The sequence below is a fragment of the Panthera pardus genome, unplaced genomic scaffold (assembly GCF_024362965.1).
Source record: "Panthera pardus isolate Hobbes unplaced genomic scaffold, ASM2436296v1 HiC_scaffold_25, whole genome shotgun sequence".
Classification (NCBI taxonomy): Eukaryota; Metazoa; Chordata; class Mammalia; order Carnivora; family Felidae; genus Panthera; species Panthera pardus.
The window spans coordinates 73,063,915-73,081,540 of record NW_026526821.1 but is presented as its reverse complement, the minus strand read 5'-3'; the positions used below and the strand labels follow the sequence as shown (position 1 = coordinate 73,081,540).

General features: G+C 47.8%; 1 protein-coding gene and 1 long non-coding RNA gene across 5 annotated transcripts in view; one reads left to right on the top strand and one right to left on the bottom strand.

Annotated features, from left to right (window-relative positions):
* Positions 1 to 17,626, bottom strand: part of EML6 (EMAP like 6) — a 281,421-nt gene that overhangs the window by 3,442 nt on the left and 260,353 nt on the right. Inside the window, exons 30-42 of one of the 4 annotated variants that reach the window (XM_019422482.2) lie at positions 16,242 to 16,371; positions 14,672 to 14,770; positions 14,020 to 14,040; positions 13,486 to 13,659; positions 9,416 to 9,624; positions 8,963 to 9,120; positions 8,217 to 8,331; positions 6,427 to 6,615; positions 4,566 to 4,738; positions 3,987 to 4,149; positions 2,257 to 2,360; positions 1,207 to 1,360; positions 713 to 813 (exon numbers count right to left, since the gene is read on the bottom strand). In XM_019422482.2, the coding sequence (XP_019278027.1) occupies positions 713 to 813; positions 1,207 to 1,360; positions 2,257 to 2,360; positions 3,987 to 4,149; positions 4,566 to 4,738; positions 6,427 to 6,615; positions 8,217 to 8,331; positions 8,963 to 9,120; positions 9,416 to 9,624; positions 13,486 to 13,659; positions 14,020 to 14,040; positions 14,672 to 14,770; positions 16,242 to 16,371 (1,790 nt within the window). Of the gene's footprint in view, positions 1 to 712; positions 814 to 1,206; positions 1,361 to 2,256; positions 2,361 to 3,986; positions 4,150 to 4,565; positions 4,739 to 6,426; positions 6,616 to 8,216; positions 8,332 to 8,962; positions 9,121 to 9,415; positions 9,625 to 13,485; positions 13,660 to 14,019; positions 14,041 to 14,671; positions 14,771 to 16,241; positions 16,372 to 17,626 lie in introns of those variants that run through there. The other 3 variants (XM_019422555.2, XM_053890697.1, XR_008417847.1) reach the window with 3 other exon arrangements.
* LOC109251416 (uncharacterized) lies at positions 4,734 to 9,323 on the top strand. The gene is made up of 2 exons (XR_008417848.1): positions 4,734 to 4,935; positions 7,168 to 9,323. It is a non-coding gene; the product is annotated as an uncharacterized LOC109251416 (long non-coding RNA).

The window sequence follows — 17,626 nt, the reverse complement described above, 5'->3', positions numbered from 1 at the left end:
CTAGCACTGGGCCTAATGGCTTCACTTCTCACCAGATCTCATGTAAAACTGGGTGACACCCTTATTGTTTCTCACGGTGACTGAGGCTTTTTTTTTTTTTTTTATAATTTTGAGAGCACCTGCGAGTGCTCCAGGAGCACCAGAGCACCTCCTGATCAGGGGCGGAATGGAGGGAGAGAGAGAATCTTAAGCAGGCCCCATGCTCAGCATGGAGCCCAACATGGGGCTTGATCTCACAACTTGTGAGATCATGACCTGAGGTAGAATCAGTAGTTGGACACATAACCAATGTTTAACTGACTGAGTCACCCAGGCCCCCCTAATCACCCATCTTAAGAATCCTGGTGATCAGCTGGAAGTTACGAGTTAAAAGACCTATGGATCAAGGCCATTTTAACCTGATTATATGCAATGATGCCTTGGGTTGTCCTACTGAAATCAGCCACCTGGAGTCCCTTACTCACCTGTCCCTCCACCCAGCAATGTTCAGAGGAGGAATCCTGTCCTCCCCTTCTCACCAATCCCAGGACAGCTCTAGTGGGGACACGGACCCTTCAAGACCTGAGTTCGGAGTCACCAGACCATACGTGACAAGTCCTTGTCACTATGATGTCAGCCCCTCCCTGTGTCCCATGGGACACCTGATGTGGGGACCGGAAGAGGGAGTAACAACCAGGCCCGGGGAACCAGAGCAGGTGAGTCAGGTTCATACCTGCAGTCGTCTCCTCCAGTGCTGACCACATACTTGTCATCGTGAGAGAAACGGATGTTCGTCACGTGAGCTGAGTGGCCAAAGTAACGCTTATGTTTGGCCTGTGAGCAAAAGTGAATGGAGACCACTGAGACCCTGCTCCTCCTGGAAACCACAGACTACTTCCAGGACTCAAAATCTCCCCGTCCCAGAATCCTCCACTCCTGGGATTCCCATTTCGTCTTTTAGCCAGCCTTTCACTGATGGGTTTTCCTGTCCCATTCTTGCCTGGGATGGCCAATTTGTACCCCTCCCAACCTCCCTTCTCCCGGCTTCCAGAACTTCCCCTCCAAAGGGAGATGCAAAAGTTACGGGTCCCCAAATCTCCACAGGACTGGAACAAGATTCCTCTTGCTCTAGATTCTCGATGGCCATCTAGATATGGCCACTGCCTCCTGCAGACTACAGGAAAGAGCCTGGAGGCCGTGTAGGGAGTTCCTCTGAGGAAGACTCACAAATTTTTCTGTGCATGGAAAATCAAAGAGCTTCACCAGCCCAAAGTCATCTCCTGTGACAATGTTGAGGCCAGCATGGGTCACACACGCGCAGTTGACATCAGCCTTGTCCGCATTTCGTGGCCAGATGCCAATGACTTCATCCCCCAGAATGCTGTTTTGAGTAAGAAGAGGTGTCAGAAGGAGGTGCATGAGAAGGCTTCCTGTAGTCAGGTGTCGCCTCCCAGGGATAAGAAGAAGAGAGGGCTATTTTGCATCATTGGCTATGATCATGTGTCTCTTCTGTCCCCTGCCCCCCTGTGCACTGACCTAGCTCTTACTGCTCTGCTCTGCCCCCCTCCTTTGCACCCCAAGAGAAAATTTCCCTCCATTTTTGATTCACTCCCTCCGCCCTCTAGTCCTTTTGGATGTGTATATGCTTGGGCACCTTCAAGCTCACAGCTTGGTGGTGTCCTTTCCCTTGAACTGGCAACGCATTGCTCCTTATCCTGCTAAGTGGCAATGCCGGCCCTCCCACCCTCCCGTCCCTCCTGGCGACTGGAGGCCTCCACTGCAGTGCACCGGGGCTGAGCCAAAAGCTGGGAGGTAATTTCCCTTTGAACATGCTGGGTGAGTTTGCGGAGGTAGGACCAAGGGATCACACAAAAGGGAGGGCTTTGCATTTCAAAAGCCTGGGTCCAAGAAGCCTCCTGCCCCCAGCCCCCAGTCCCCAAAGACCAGACAGCTCTATCTCTGAGCTTTTTTTTACATCTGGGCCACATACAAACTTGGAGGCTGAGTCTGGCATAAGAAACTTCCTTGTGATCTTTTCCTTAAGAAGTGTCTTCCTCCAGGAGCACCTGGGTGGCTCCGTCGGTTAAGCGTCCGACTTTGGTTCAGGTCATGATCTCACAGTTCGTGAGTTTAAACCCCGTGTGGGGCTCCTGTACTGACAGCTCAGAGCCTGGAACCTGCTTCGCATTCTGTGTCTGTCTCTCTGCCCTCCCCTACTCGTGCTCTCTGTCAAAAATAAATAAACATTACAAAAAAAAAGTGTTTTCCTCCAGTCACCTTGTCCAGGAGGCCCAGGTGATCTTCTCAATGGCCACAGCTTCAGTGACCCGCTTCCCCAGGGGTACCTCATGCACCTGGCGCTTGTAGGCTCCTGTTGACACCTGCAAGGAGAAAGAGGCAACCATGTCCATCAGCTTTCTCTCCAGGCCAAAGGGCCCCCCTTTGGGTGTACTATTTTCCCAGAACACCGGCCAAGCCTCTGGATCCCTAGGACTCTTCAACAAACCCAAGTTCAGCTTGAGGCTGCAAAACCTGTGGTCAGCCTATAGCGAAATTCACATGAGCAGGACGGTTTTCCATTCATTTTCTGGCTCTTTTCCAAAATCCTAAGGCAGCAGTTCCCCAAATGTGGTTCCTGACCAGCAGCTTCAGCATCATCTGCAAAGTTGTTAGAAATGCATATTCCTGGGCCCCACCCCAGACCTACCAGATCAGACACTCTGAGGGTGGGACCCGGCAATCTGTGTTTTAACAAAGCCGCCGGGTGATCTGTGATCCTCACTTAAGTTTGGGAGTCCCTGTTCTTGAACAAACAGATCCTTTGGTTCAGATGTAGGTGAATTTTCTCACAGACGGCAACCGATGTACCTGAGTTTTGAACCATCTAGGACCTGACCTTTGCTTCTTTGGGAATGTTCTAGGGGGAGATAAGCATTTTCTAGAAAATCTCCAGCCCCATCTACTGTGGGTGTCTCTAGCCTGGCCACCCTAGGTTTTCCTGCTTTTCATGGAATGCGCTGAGATCTTTCCCACCTCAGGGCCTTCATACAGATGGCCCGGAACAATGTTCCCGCCTCTCTTTGTTGGCTAACTCCTACACATCCCACCAGCCTCAACTTAAATATCACTTGTGTGGAGAGGAAGTGAATCTAAATTCAGCGACTGTTATATGCTCCCGCAGCACCCTGTACTTTTCCTTTGCAGCACATAATCACAATTTGTAATTATAGGTATATTTTGTGGTTATCTGTTCGATGCTTGTCTTCTCCCTTATAGGGAAACTACAGGAGAGCAGTGACCAGGCCCATCCTGTCCATCCAAAAGCCTAGCACAGCACCTGGTTCAGTAAATAATCAATGAATGGGTCCCCTCTCATTTCACAATGGGTTATCCACTCCAGGCCAGCTCACTAATGCACAATATTTGTTCAGAGTGCTGGACAAGACATTGTTCTCTTTTCAGCTGTAAGTCCCAATGGTGGGACCCCTCTCTATCCCTTCCAACCTGTCAGTTGGGACCCAGTGAGGGACCCAGTGAGGAGCCCCCACTCCAGGCTTGGTGTCTGGCATCCAGACATCCAGACCCCAAGTGTGGATGGGCCACACCCGCCCCCCCCCCCCCCAGACTTGCAAGTGAAATGACTAAATATGAGAAGCCACATGGGCTTAGGTGTAGCCCTGGAGAACCAGAGGTTAGGAAGCTTTCAAAGGGAGGAAGTAAAAGGAGGGTTAAAGTTATTAGGGCTTGAGCTGCCTGCATCTCTTACTGAAGGACAACTCTACTTTAAAAATTCTATTTCTTCAACATTTTTAAGTTCTCTAGGCCCCTGCTTCTTCATTTATAAGGTAGGGGAAAAGTTGCAATACTGAAAACATTCCTATAAAGAGGAGATGGGTGCACAGCCTGGCGCAAAGCAAGCCCTCAATTAATATAAGCCACCACTGTTGCTGTTACGATAATGGTGATGATTCTTGGTTGCCCCAGATATTAGCAAAGCTGAGACATACCTGGATGTATCTGCCATCTGCAGAAAAATCCATCTGAATGACAAAACTTGGAATATCTTTGCAGTAGCCAATGCGGTTCAGGCTTGTGCCCTGAGTGAGGTCATAGAAGTCAACTGTGTGTTCAGAAGAACCAACGGCTAAGAATCTGCTGTCTGGGCTGATTCTAGAAAAAGCAATCCAAGAGCATGGTCTGTGAGAAGGGCTAGTCAGGTCTGCTCTGGAATGGGCCTCCCAAGCTCAAAGGCAATGAGATCTCACTTCATGACTCACACGTGGTTAGCATTCTAGGGAGTTCAGCAATTTCTCTGTATCCAATCCCATGGAAGTACGGGAGTGGATGCACGCAGCCTTATGCAGAATGGCGTCGTACACGCAGTTTTTACCACACTCTTCGTGGAACTTAGCAAAGACATGTCTGGGAATTAATGTGTGAGGGAGTCTCCTTCCACGGCTGGCTCGTTGAAAGGGACCCTCCCACAACTGAATTCTTCATTCCAGTCATGACCCTTCCAGAAAGGTAACCACAGAGAAGGAGAATGGGTACCCTTCTTTTCCCTGCCCAGATGACCTGCTATGTACCTGATATCTTGGATAGCAGACTTCCGGTCTCGTTTCTTCCCCCAGACTTTCAGGCTGTTCACCAACAAGATGACAAACTCTCCATTCTTCATGCCAATGGCCACCATCTCCCCGTCAGGGCTGTAGGCTGCACATCTGGCCGCGTGGCCCAGGTTCACCTTGTTAAGCAGTTTCTACATAGATACAAAGTAGCATGACCTAAGCCCTAGGCCTTCTTGGCTGGTCTCCAAGGGAAATCCTGCACCCAGGCCAGAGCAGTCAGGCCATCTCTGCTGCCACTTTGGGCCTCCAAACGTCTTGCTTCTTAGAGTAACTGTCCCTGAGGAACCAAGACGGGCAGTATGTTTTCATCAGAACAGCTTGGGCAGAGGTTGGTCAACTTTTTCTGTAAATGGTTTGGTAGTAAACATTGTAGGCTCTGTGGTCCATATGATCTCTCACAACCTAGACACTATGTAAACAATGAGCATGCTTTTACTTTGTAGAAACAGGCGGCAGGCCAGACTGGATCCTCCCAGTCTTAGACTGCTGACCTCTTACTCAGAGAAAAGAGTTTTAGCTTTGGCACCTCTTGGTTCAAATCCTGAATCCTGTCTGTCACTACTGGCTGGGTGTGTTTGTGTCAGTTACTTCCCCATTTTCCCATTTGAACTTTTTATTATTATTATTTATTTTTGAGAGCATGAAAGGGGGAGAGGGAGAGAGAGAGGGAGAGAGTGGGGAGAGAGAGGGAATCCCAAGCAGGGTCCGCACCATCAGTGTGGAGCCCGGTATGCAGACTGAACCCATGAACCGTGAGATCGTGAGCTGAGCTGAAGTCAGACCCCAACCAGCTGAGCAACCCAGGCACCAGCCCCCCCCCCCATTTTCCCACTTGAAAAGAAGTGATATCAATACCAGTTTTGCAAGGTTATTGTAAGCATTGATGATCGTGTATATGAAGCATCTGGTGTATAGCAGGTATTCAATAAATGATAGCCAGTATTCATAATACACAAACAATTTTGAAAAGTAACTTGAGTAAAACAACCATACCGTGAGTCTGTTCTTTGATCCTCACACTAAAAATATGACTGAAATATTTACTGGCTATTTTGTAATGAACCCAACTATTTTAATGATTAGAACTTACTTTTTTTAAATATCAGATACGACATGGTAACAATAATTACCGCCCCGGCCCCAACCCCGACTATTTCCTGCTATTTTTTTTACTCAAGATGAATTTTTTAAATTATTTTTTTTCCAAACTCCAAGAGGAACTTTACTGGGGATTTATTTTTTTGCTTGTTTGTTTATGTTTATTTATATTTGAGAGAGTAGAGAGAAAGAGAGAGAGCACACACAAGTGGGGCAGGGGGCAGACAGAAAGGGCCACACAGAATCCGAAGCAGGCTCCAGGCTCTGAGCTGTCAGCACAGCCCAATGCGGGGCTCGAATTCAGGAACTCTGAGATCATGACCTGAGCTGAAGTAGGATGCTCAACCGCCTGAGCCACCCGGGTGCCCCATGAACTTTGTTGGGGTTTTGACTGAAATGTCCTATTTGGGAACATTTGAAATTTTAAGTCATTTTTAGTCTTCCCATACAGGGAAGACATATCTCTTTATTTTTTAGGTTTTGTGGATTTTTTTTACAACAAAGAAACTTCATTTCCAGATTATTCCTGTCCTGTAGTTACATGTGGGTATATGCAGCTAACAGACAGACAGATTGGGCGTGTGTGAGTGGGACTTTCATCACCAGGCTTTCTAACTTAATTGCAGACCCACCGCATCCCCCAACTCTGGATCCAACCCTCCTCACTCTGGGCTCTGGCCAGGCCCCACCTGTGGGCATCAGAGCACAGTGGACCCCTCACCTTGTCGGCCAGGTCCCAGATGCGGGCTGTGCCATCATTGCTGGCAGAGATGAAGATGTCCTTGGAGGGGTGTGTGGCCAGACCCCAGATCTCCCCTTCCATGTGCCCATCAATCAGGATGTTAGAAGCGGCATTTTTTTCACCAACTTCAATTATTTCTCCGTCTTTGGTTCCTACTAAAATTTTCCCCTGTTGTCATAAAAACATTATTAGGAAAAAGACAGACGCTGTATGATAGTACTCCAATGGTGTACCTGGTCCAACATGTAGAAGTCCAACGGTGGTTGCTGAGTGTTGGGGAGGGGGAGGGGCAAGGGGAGTGAGGACTTCATAGCTACAGAGTTTCAGTTCTACGAGATGCAAAATGTTCTGTGGGTGGATAGTGGCGATGCCTGCACGACAGTGGGAATGTACTTTATACCGCTAAACTGTACACCTAAAAATGGCTAAAATGGTAAATTTTATGTTACTTATATTTTGCTACAATTTAAAATGAAACATTTTTATGATCTATTAGGAATCTAGTAGGTGAGAGATTGGTAGGCAAATAGATGAAAATAGGTAAAAAATAAGATTTGTATTTTAAATAATAACTTAAAGGCAAACACTATTAGAGCAACGTGGGAAAGTGGCCCCTGCTGGCAATGGTATTAATGCCGGAAGAGCCGGAACAGGTTGTGTTGTTAACCACAAAATCGCCCGCCCTTCCGTGACCTCCTCACTTTTCCTTTTCTCCCTCAGCCATGGATGAGAGCGTCGGCACAGAGATTGCCATCATCTGGTCTCTGCCAGAACATTCCACTGACGGCAAGCTCATTACAGAGCGGGGTAGTCCGTTTCTGTTGTTGGACCGTTCAATGTCTTCCCAAATTCTTCCTCGCACTGAACAACGAGCCATCTCTCGAGGACTTCCACATTCCGGGCCTACCTCTGCCTTCATCTCCCAGATGTCTGCCTACCTACCAGATGACTGGTATTTATCTATCTAAAAACAAAGCTCTCGATTTCTAATTATGGAGACTCTAAGTCAGGTCTGCCTTTTTCAATGGGGAATATCCAGAAGGCACATTCTTAGACTGCTAACAATTCCAAAGTATAGACACAGGGTATGAACCAGAGGTTAAGATTTATTTTTTTAAGGACCTCAGAATTTCTTGGGGAATTAAAAAAAGAAAAGAAGAAAAGGAACACACAAGTCATGGCTAAGACTCTGATTTGGCAGCTCTGGGTAAGTACGTGGACAGCCATATATTAAAAACAACAACAACAAGAAACAACTCCACAGTTGTTTCTGATATTCAGCCCAGGTAGGACTTGACAACCTATGGCTTTGAGTCAGACAGTTTGATGGCCCTTTACTGTCCCCCCTTACGGACCATGTAACCGTGCGCATAGCAAATTATTTACTATCTCTGTGCCTACAGTAATAATCACATCTATAACAGTAGCAGCTGACATCCACAGAATGTGGCTCTGAGCCAGGCATAATGGAAGGCATCGCGCATTATAACGCACGCGACCCTCACAACCACCCGCCTGGACACAGAAAGGGTACGTAACACACCCAAGGTCATACAGCCAGTGCTAACTCGGAAGAGTCTGCGCCTGGGTCTGTGGGACCCTGCTAAGCCGACTCCCACCGCAGTGCAAGTAGCACCTTGGAAGCCTGTTTTAAGGATTTAGCACCCGGGCACAGGGAAAGAGTATGGCTGAACTCCCTCTCTCTCTTGGGCCCCTTCCGGGCCCAGCACCCTAGGGACAGCTGGGGGAAGACCGGCCCGCCCACTCACTTTGCCACGGCACACAGAGCGCACACACTCCACCGGCTGCCCCGTCTCCAGCTGGAAGGCCCGGCAGCGCTTCATCTCCTGGTCCCACAATTTCACAGCACCTCCTTCTTTGGTCCTAAAAAGGAGTGAGAGGATCTTGGCAAGTTGGGCCTTGTCCTAAGACTTGCCCTTGATGCTCCATGTCCCCTGTCCCTATCAACAAGGCCACCGGGTCCCAGCAGGACAGACCCTCCAGGGTGGCTTCTTTTTTGGCCCTGCCGACGGGTAGTAACAACCCTTTCACTAGAATACTTTCAAATGCCACTATGGCAGAAGGAAAGAGGACTGCGATCTAAAATACCAAACCGTGTCTTGATTAGATCAAACACGAAGAGAAACGTTTCTGTGCTGCTCTGCTTCCTTCTTACATCTCTGTCCCCAGGGGAACTTCTCTCCCCGCCTCTCCGTCCTCCCGTCCCCGAGACCTACGGGAAGTTAACACTCGATGAAGAGCATAGTCACTCGAGTCTATTCAAGAATACCTCTCTGGATTTGCCACTACCATTAAACCACCTCTCTCCTTCTCTGACTTGTACTCTGAAGGTTTTTGCCCAGGGCCCTCTTGGAGAGATGGCAGACTCATCTCCCTGATGCAGGCAAGATGGGGGAAAGAAAATCTACTTTTTCTCCCAGTGGGAGATGCTTCTGTCAGTTTCTCCCAGCACAATAAGAAAAGATCGGTTGTTCCCAGAGGAGTTTCGCCTTACGGCCGCTCTTTGCCACCGGTCACTATGAGTCCATCCCGGAGGGTCGTGTACATGGTGAAGACAGGGCCCGTGTGAGCCTTGGCCACCAGTCGGACGAGGAAGTGGTCCTTCCACACGTAGACGTCTCCGTTGATGGCACCCGTGAAAGTGAGGTTGTTCTGTAAACAAAGGGACACCTTCCACACTAGGACACTCACAGCACCTCTCAAGAGGGTCCCCTCCCAGCCACCTGCTCCTTGGTTAGGGAACTAGAACTAGAGAAAGAGAAACACACTCAAATCGACCTTCTGTGCTAAGGAAAGGGATAAAGGAATAAAGGTTGCAAGTAAGCCAATAAAGGTGAAAATGTGGAAACAGCTTTCTTGCTGTTTGTAGCTTTGTGGCTATCTGTGCTCCCCATGCCCATGCCCGGGGTTCAGGGTCCCCTCTCAGGAAGCTTCTGCTGGAACTCACAGCACCGAAGGCCACGGAAAGCATCGTCTGCATCTTGGCAGCCTCCATGGATCCAATGACCCCTTTCTTGTAAAGCAGGGCACTGCCTGCCAGGGTCCAGAACTTCATATGTTTGACCCCGACAGACACAAATTGCGTGTCCGAGTCAGGGCGAAATTCCACTACAAATATGCGCTCCAGGTGACCCCCTCGGCTGGCAACCTTGGCGCCTGTATGGGTGAGAGAGTCTGGTGAGGTGGGTCCTCCCACACTCTGAGCTCAGGATGGCTCTCCATCCAGCAAAGCCCAGGGTACACTTCAGGTGTTCCTTCTTCCTCCACGGTACCCTCCCTGCCTCAGGCATGACCCCCAAGGTGGGGAAGAGAGAGGTTGGGAAATTTCCAGAACAGCAGGTGCTGCTAACATAACCCCAATCCCGCTCCACCCCCACAAAGCCATATCCAGGCACCCATGAATGTGCAGGAAGGGATGGCCCTGAAGATATAAGCTTCCAGATATCAGAAAAGGACAAAGGACACCCTTCATCTTCCTATCTCCAGTCTCTGACCTCATCACAGGATTCCTGCCTACCAGAAGCTGAACCTTCCCCTCGAGTGTAATTAGAGACTCACATTCCTTTAGACTGTTCTTAATTTCTTTCCAAGATTCTCTGCTTTTACTTTCCTAAGAAAAAAAAAATCCTTCATATTCCTTTGTCTTTCATGGCTTTTAGGTTTAAAAATTCTACCTTTAATATTTAATTACCAGTTTTTTTTTTCCTCAAGCCCATTCATTTATGTTTTTGGATTCATTTGCTTTTTAACTTTTGTCCCCACCAAATCCCAGCTCCACCATTTATCTGTAGAGCAACTTTGGGAAAATTATTGTCATCTCTCGGTGCCTCAGTTTGCTCATCTGTAATTTGGGGATAATAACAGTTCCCATTTTATAAGGTGTTGTGAGGATTAAGCGATCTGGTGCAAGCAAAGCCCCCAGGAGCTGAGCCTGGTGCCACGACTTCTCCACAAATATCCACTTAGTAGTGTCACCACCCTCTATACCTCCTGCCTTGTTGTCTTCCAGCCTATATTGTAAACCCATCTGTTTTTACCTCATCATTATTTTTCTGGCTTCGAGTTTTTAATTTTTATTTTAAACTTTTCTTTCCATTTTCTTCTAATTTAGTCTTAATGTTTTAGTTCCCATTTCCTCTTAATTATCTCCCCTATTACCTCATGTGTACTTTTTCCTGCCCCTCCTCATCATTTACCTTTTTAAAAAATTCCGGTATAGTTAACGTACAGTGTTATGTTAGTTTCAGGTGTACAATATGGTGATTCATATGGTGTCTAAACATTTCTCCGTGCTCATCATGGTCAGTGTATTCTTAATCCCCTTTTTCTGTTTCCCTATGTGTTTGTTTTTAAGTGGCTCCCCAGTGGAGTGGTGGTGGGTTCTGGCATAGCTGGCCTGGCATCTCAGACTCATCCTCCTGGAGGCCCTTCCTAGGACCAGCTGCACGTCACCTCTCACAACAGTCATTCCCTCTCCACATATGGAAAGTTCGACTTACCAGAAAATACCTCCATACTGAGAGCTCAGAGGTTTAAAAACCCATGCTCTTCAAGGATACCGTAAACTAAGTTAAGAGACAAATACCACACTGGGGGAAAACAATTACAACACTTACAGGAGATGAAGAAGTAACCAGATCAGTAAAAACTACACATCATAAGGAAAACACAAACAACTCTCCCTTCCCCAGCAGAAAAAGGATTCCAATGATTGGATTACAGAAGAAGTGGCCCAAGTGGCCACTAAAGACATAGAGGATCATTCTTGGGAGTCAAGGGGGGTATGCCGTTTTATTTTGCGCTTTCTTCTTTGTCTTTAAATTTTTTAATGTTTATTTACTTTTGAGAGACAGAGAGAGACAGAGGGCGAGCAGGGGAGGGGCAGAGAGAGAGGGAGACACAGAATCCGAAGCAGGCTCCAGGCTCTGAGCCATCAGCACAGAGCCCAAGGTGGGGCTCCAAGTCACGAACCCTGAGATCACGACCTGAGCTAAAGCCTGATGCTTAACCAACTGAGCCACCCAGGCGCCCCTGCACTTTCTTCTAAGCAAGTGTTTGTTTTTTTCTGGTCTTAATCTATGGACACTTCTGACCGTGGAAATGCCTGTATCCTGCCTTACGTTGGCTTCTACGTTGCTCAGAACAAGTTTCATACAATTATCTAGGACCTGACAACATTCATTTTACACATAATAAGCTCATTTCTTACTCAACTTTGTTTCTGAACTACACACACACATACATACCTGGAGTTCGACAAAACAGTCCTTAAACAAAAGAAGAGTAACACGCATATAAACCTCTCTCAAAACTGTCTCATTTATAAGCAGAACTTGAAGCTAAGGGAGGCCCTCACATAACCATCTCAGGAGAGGTGGTGGTTGGTGACATACCATTAGATATCAATGGCTCAGAACCCTTCTGCAGACAGCCACGGGCCGATTCCAGCAAAGACAAGGGGAGAAAGTTACCAAAGAGAAGGCATCTGTTGACCATGTTTAGAAGCTGGTTTAAAAGTCCTGGCTCCACCAGTCTGCCCTGCGACGGTCAAAAGGGGCCCAGGGTGAGAAGGGGTCTGTGCTGGGGCAGGTCCAGAGCAGGAACTGCCCAGAGGAGCAGATGGCAGAAGTGAGGACAGCGAGCCTGGAAAGACTAGCCTGTGCACAGGGCCCAACAGGATTAACCCTCTTCCGAGGAACTAGGCACAGACCTGGTCTTGGCCACTGCAGAAGTGGAGTTAGTGCAGTACAAGAAAGGCATAAGGAAGCAAGTTAGGCTCTCTTATAAGGAAGGGCTTTATGAGACATTTCCAGCAGGGGGTGGCTGCCTTGGGAAGTGATGCAGGCCACAGCCCTGCAAGTGTTTGGCGGAGGAGGGGAGTCAGCCTGTCAGGAATGCACTTGTAGGAACTGCCCCATGGGACGGTCGGGACCAGGCAGGAAGACTTCTCCAGTCCTTTCAACACCACGAGGCTATGAGTCTGTTGTTTAAGACACTCAGCGTCTCATCCGGGGCTGAGTCTATTTCAGGCCAACTCGACAGGACAAGAAATGAAGCTGCATCCCCAAAACATAGATTGTGGGGCCCTCTGGACACAATGCACTGATGAACAAGAAAATGAGAAAGGGACTGAATATGATAAAGGAATCTCATTAAAAAAGTCTGCAGGTCCCCAACCTCTTTTTCTCACATGGGGGCTCAGGAGGGATTGGAACTTAGCTGCCATCTCTTTACAGCTCCCTCCATGGGGAGGTGCTGAGATAATGGGTCTCCAGAAGCCCTGAATTGGAGAAGAGCCACCTCTGTGCGCGCCTGGCTCTGAGCGCCCTAGATACAGGCTGCCCTGCCGGAGACAGACCTCATTAACGTCCTAACTAATTGGATCTGTTCTGCCAACCTGAGAATACACTTGAAAGATTACACATCTTTTGTTCTAACATGAACATAAATTTAACAGCAGCGTGTGTGTGTGTGTGTGTGTGTATGTGTGTGTGTGTGTGTGTGTTGGGCGAAGACAAGAGAGAAATCCTGTTACGGGAAATGTAAACCTTGATTATAAGGTGAATCCCCATTTTACAAAAGCGAAATATAAAGTGTTTTTTTGAGACTACGGTGGTAAGATCCTGTCCCAGTTCCTGGAATAAGGGAACCAGGGTGATAAGGCTGTGGCAGGATCTGGAGGTCACAGAAGGAATACCAAGGACAAGGAAACTTGGGTAGAAAGGGAGTTAAGACGGAAAAGGGGGAGGCTGAGGTCTTCTTTGTGAGGAGGAAGGCTGCCTGCACTGGGTCACTTTTCCAGAGTGCACAGACCCTCCACTAGCTAGCCCAGCACTCCCCCGGCCATGGAGTCCAGGGATCTGATAGGCAGCTTCTCCAGGAACCGGAGATGGCCGATTTCGGCTGACCCAGCAGCAGTGCCCTTGATGGTTTTCGGGGTGAGGCCCATCTAGGTCTGAGCCCAGCACGCAACACAAGCAAGCCTCCCAGATGGACAGACAGCCCGGCTCCTTTTACCTTCCTGCCAACGCCAGACAGTGATGGTGTGCTCAGGGTCCACTCCCACCGATACAAGGAGCTTCCCAGTGGCGCTGAAGTTGATGTAATTCACCCCCTTCGAGTGGAAGCACCGCAGCATAGACAGAGTGTGTTTGGTCATGGCGTCCCAGATGTGGATTGAGGGTGTTGTTCCTGAATGTGGGAGGCATGACACACAACTAAGGCTGAAGAATGGCGGGGCCAAGGCAAAGCTTACGTTCACCCAGAAGACTTTTTAAGACAAATACTTGGGGGTGTTACAGTTACTGGGCCTAAGAGACCTATAGCCTGACCTGGCAGAGATGAAGCAACGAGAAACATCTGTTGTGCTTTTAGAGCCAGAGGCCTAAGAGCGTTTATGTCCACACACACTTGTGGAGGAGTTTACACAGAGGCAACTGCTGAGATCAGTGATTTGTATCTGCAGTTTGGCCAGATACAAGCAGCAAACACGATACAGCGACACAATTTTGCTGTGAGGATTCAAACTACTCACGGATGGAACAGCCTTACCTTGGGTCTCCGTAATATCAACTGCATTGGGTGGGCAATGGCAATGAGGAAGCGTCAAGGGAAAACAATAGCTAAAATAAGTCATGTTTCTGATAGTGAAGCACTTAACACCAGCATCAGGAAGTTCCAAATTAAATTTAAAAATGGACATGGGTTCAATGAAAACAAGCAGAAGGGCGTGTTCATAAAAAACTGCCTTTGAAACGACAGAGTTCAAAAAAAACACACACAACTTTTCACAAATGTGAAGTGTCAATCAGTTCACATTTGTCATTGGCAGTTTGCTAGGGTGCAGAAGAGCTGGGCACACAGACAAGCTACCCTTGCCAAGGACAATCACCAGGCTTTGGACACAGGGCTCTTTAACTGACACCTGGCCGGTGAAAAATTATTCTCCACAAGTCCACAGGGATAGGGGCATCCATTTATTTGGATTATCGGGCTCTGGTCTGACTTTATGATCCCTAAGAATCAACAATCACTGGCTATTTCAACTGAGATGACACAGATATACTGAGTGCTCAAAAAAGAACAGCAATGTCCAGAATGGGTAGATGTCCACAACCCACCAACCCCCTTTCCAGATATTTGCTATTAAGTCAATGTCCCTGCTCAGCTGGGAAAAAGCTCAGCTAGGGCACGACCCTCCTACCTATCTGGCTGGTGGCCACCACGTTCCTGTACTTGGGGTGCTGGTTCACCGTGAGGCAAAGGATGTCATCCGTGTGCTCCAGGTAGAAGCTTTGGCTCCCTAGGGGGAAGACACGGGATGGTGAGCAGGGGAGCCTTCGAGACCTCTCAGGACAACCTTGAAGGATTATATAGGGTCTGGAAATGCCTTGTCAAAGTGAGAGATCAAGGCCACAAGCTCGCAATTTTAGAATCATCCTTGGGGAGATGGGAGATCATTTTTTTACATTTACACATTCTCTTCCAGGCCTGGCAGAAGAGCTGGTATCTATTCTCTAGCACACACCAGCTCCCCTGCCATCCCTCCCGCAGCCTGTGTGGGTCCAGAACACAGTCCAAGTGCAAGGCTTCCAGGGTCCAAAGTGATAATGGAGATAATACTTAACTGAACAAAATGGCACCACTTACTCATCTGAAAGGGAAGTCTGTGGAATAAGAAAATACTTCGGGTATCTCTTTTAAACCATTGTTATTTCTCAAAGTGCCAATCCACTTGGGAGCCTACTGGATGGCACAGGTGATGTATTCACCCCCTAAATGCCCTAACTCGACATGTAACACAGAAAATAGAAGAAATCACAGGAAGTATTTATTATCTACTATGGAAAATGGGTTTGTTGACTTCCAAAGTGGCCACTGTAAACCCATCCAAGTAGCCAACACTACTAGGAGGTCAGTGATGGCACTGATAGACAAGGAAACAGCACATTGTTGCTAAAATGATAGTATGTCTAAAAAAAAAAAAAAGGAGAAAATGTATAGAAAATTTCAAGGTCCTCCTCCCCAAAAAGAGATCATTATGTGCTCAGTGACTTCCCTGTCTAAAAACGTATGCATTAAATAAGTGTGTGGAATTGGGAAGGAGCATAAAAATTTGAAAAAAAGAAAGGGGGTCTGTTTTAAGATATAAAGCAAATAAGGCAAGAAGTTAACATATTTAAATCTGGTGGCAAAGGTACGTGTCAAATTCATTTCTACATGCTCCCTTTGCCTTGCAGTGTTTTTTTTCAAACTATTTGTTTCATGTGACTCACCCTACCAGTTAAGGGACACTTTGGGGTGTTTACAGTTTAAGTGTTCTCATCCTTATGGTAAATCTGGTTAACTACTCAAAACAAGCAAAACTTGAAAATTTGAGCTACTAAAAAATTGGTCGCCCCTAACAAATTAGCAAGAAAATCTCCCCTGTGCTCTGTTCTTGGTAACCTGCCACAAGGAATTTCTCCACTCCCTACACCCTCTTTCTGGCTTCTGTCCATCCCTCCCAGCATCTGAGCAGCTGATGGGAAACAGGGACACCTCCCTCAGAGGGCTGACAGCAGGGTGTTGTTCGAAAGAAAGACGGCTGTGACCTTTGAACGAGGCCTCCACACTTTCTAGGACCAAATGATACCAGTCTGGAATCAAGTGAAAGGGCTCTATCAGGATAAGAATGCGTCAGTTTGGGGGGCATCTCCAGAGTGGGGGAGCACACACAAAGGGACTAAAGAGTGGGGTCCTGTCCTCAGAGGGGGGTTCTCGGGCTGAGTTACCCGTGGAGAGGCTCTGGAGCACGCCAGCCGCCGCGGTGTGGAAGATGATGTCCGCACCGTCGTTCAGGTAATGCAGGTTGTTGCGACAGTCGAATCCCCTGTAGCCAAACACGTGATCGAGAGCCAGCTCCTACGTTCCCACACACAGATAAAAGCGGCTCTCAGAGGAAGTAAGTGCAGAGGCACAAACCCACACTCTGGGAGCAGCCACTTACCTCATGGGAACCACATGGCTGGTTAGACAGCCAATACCCCACAAAAAGCATTTTGCTTCTTGACTAGCTGAGGCTACAACGCAGCCCTTTCTTTAGTTCCCTGAAAAGCTAGGGGGACAGGCCAACACACAGAATTACAGGGAGCTTTCTAAATAGGCTAGATAGGTTTCCAGGCACTGCAGGGGAGTCAAGGTCTACTGATTAGAAGCCCTATAAAGGTCACCTAGAAGTTGTATGTCTGTCCCTTGGCAGGCACTCTTCAGGGGAGCTGAATGGTGGCCTGGAGGTTTGCTTTGATTCCCGCAAATGCCACTGGGCCTGGCAGGGGCCGGATACTGAGGCAAATGCCACGTTCATTCTGTTGCTTGGTGCTTGCCCTACAGAGTTTCAACATAATTTGCATTTTTTTCCCCCAACAACTAGATGCTGTTCTGGGTTTATAGTCTTTTTCTTCTTCCTGTCTTATCTTCCATGATTAAGCTCAGGATCAGCTATTAATGCGATTTGATGCACACTTCCTGTTGCCAGCACTTCTGTGCCAGGCACTGTGTTGGTTGGTGGGATACAAGGTTAAGAAGACGTGGGTCCCTGATTCTAGGTTCCCTGATTTCTTTCCCCAAAGCTCCTAAAATACCACAACCCCTCCTTACTCCAGAACATTCACTGACTTTCACTGCCTTCGGGATAAAGCCCAAACTACTAAGGTGGCACAATTACTTCTACTCACACATCTCCTGTACCCTCCGTGAAGCTGCATTGTCTATTTAGCCCATACATCATGAGCTTTCCTACCTTTAGAATTCTGCTTTGTAAAATAGCCCTTGCCTGAAGAGCATTTCTCCTCCTTTCATCTCAGCCTTCCCCTACCCCCACGTGTTTCCCAGAAACTGTCTATGTAAAATGTGACCCCTCATCCCAGTGGACAACTGACTCCAGCTGGGCCAGTCACATGGTTTCTCCCAGGAATTTAGAATTGAGGACACTGGTAGGCTGGGCTGTTTAACTAAGTGAGGAGATATAAACTCAGGTGCTGGGTCATACCCATTTGTCTACCAAAATAGTTCAGGAAGTGTGCAGAAAAAGAGAAGAAAGCATCAGACAGACAACCGCAGTGGGCAGAAAGTGGTGCCATCTTGGTTTATGATGGCTTTTCACCTTCCGGATCCTGCA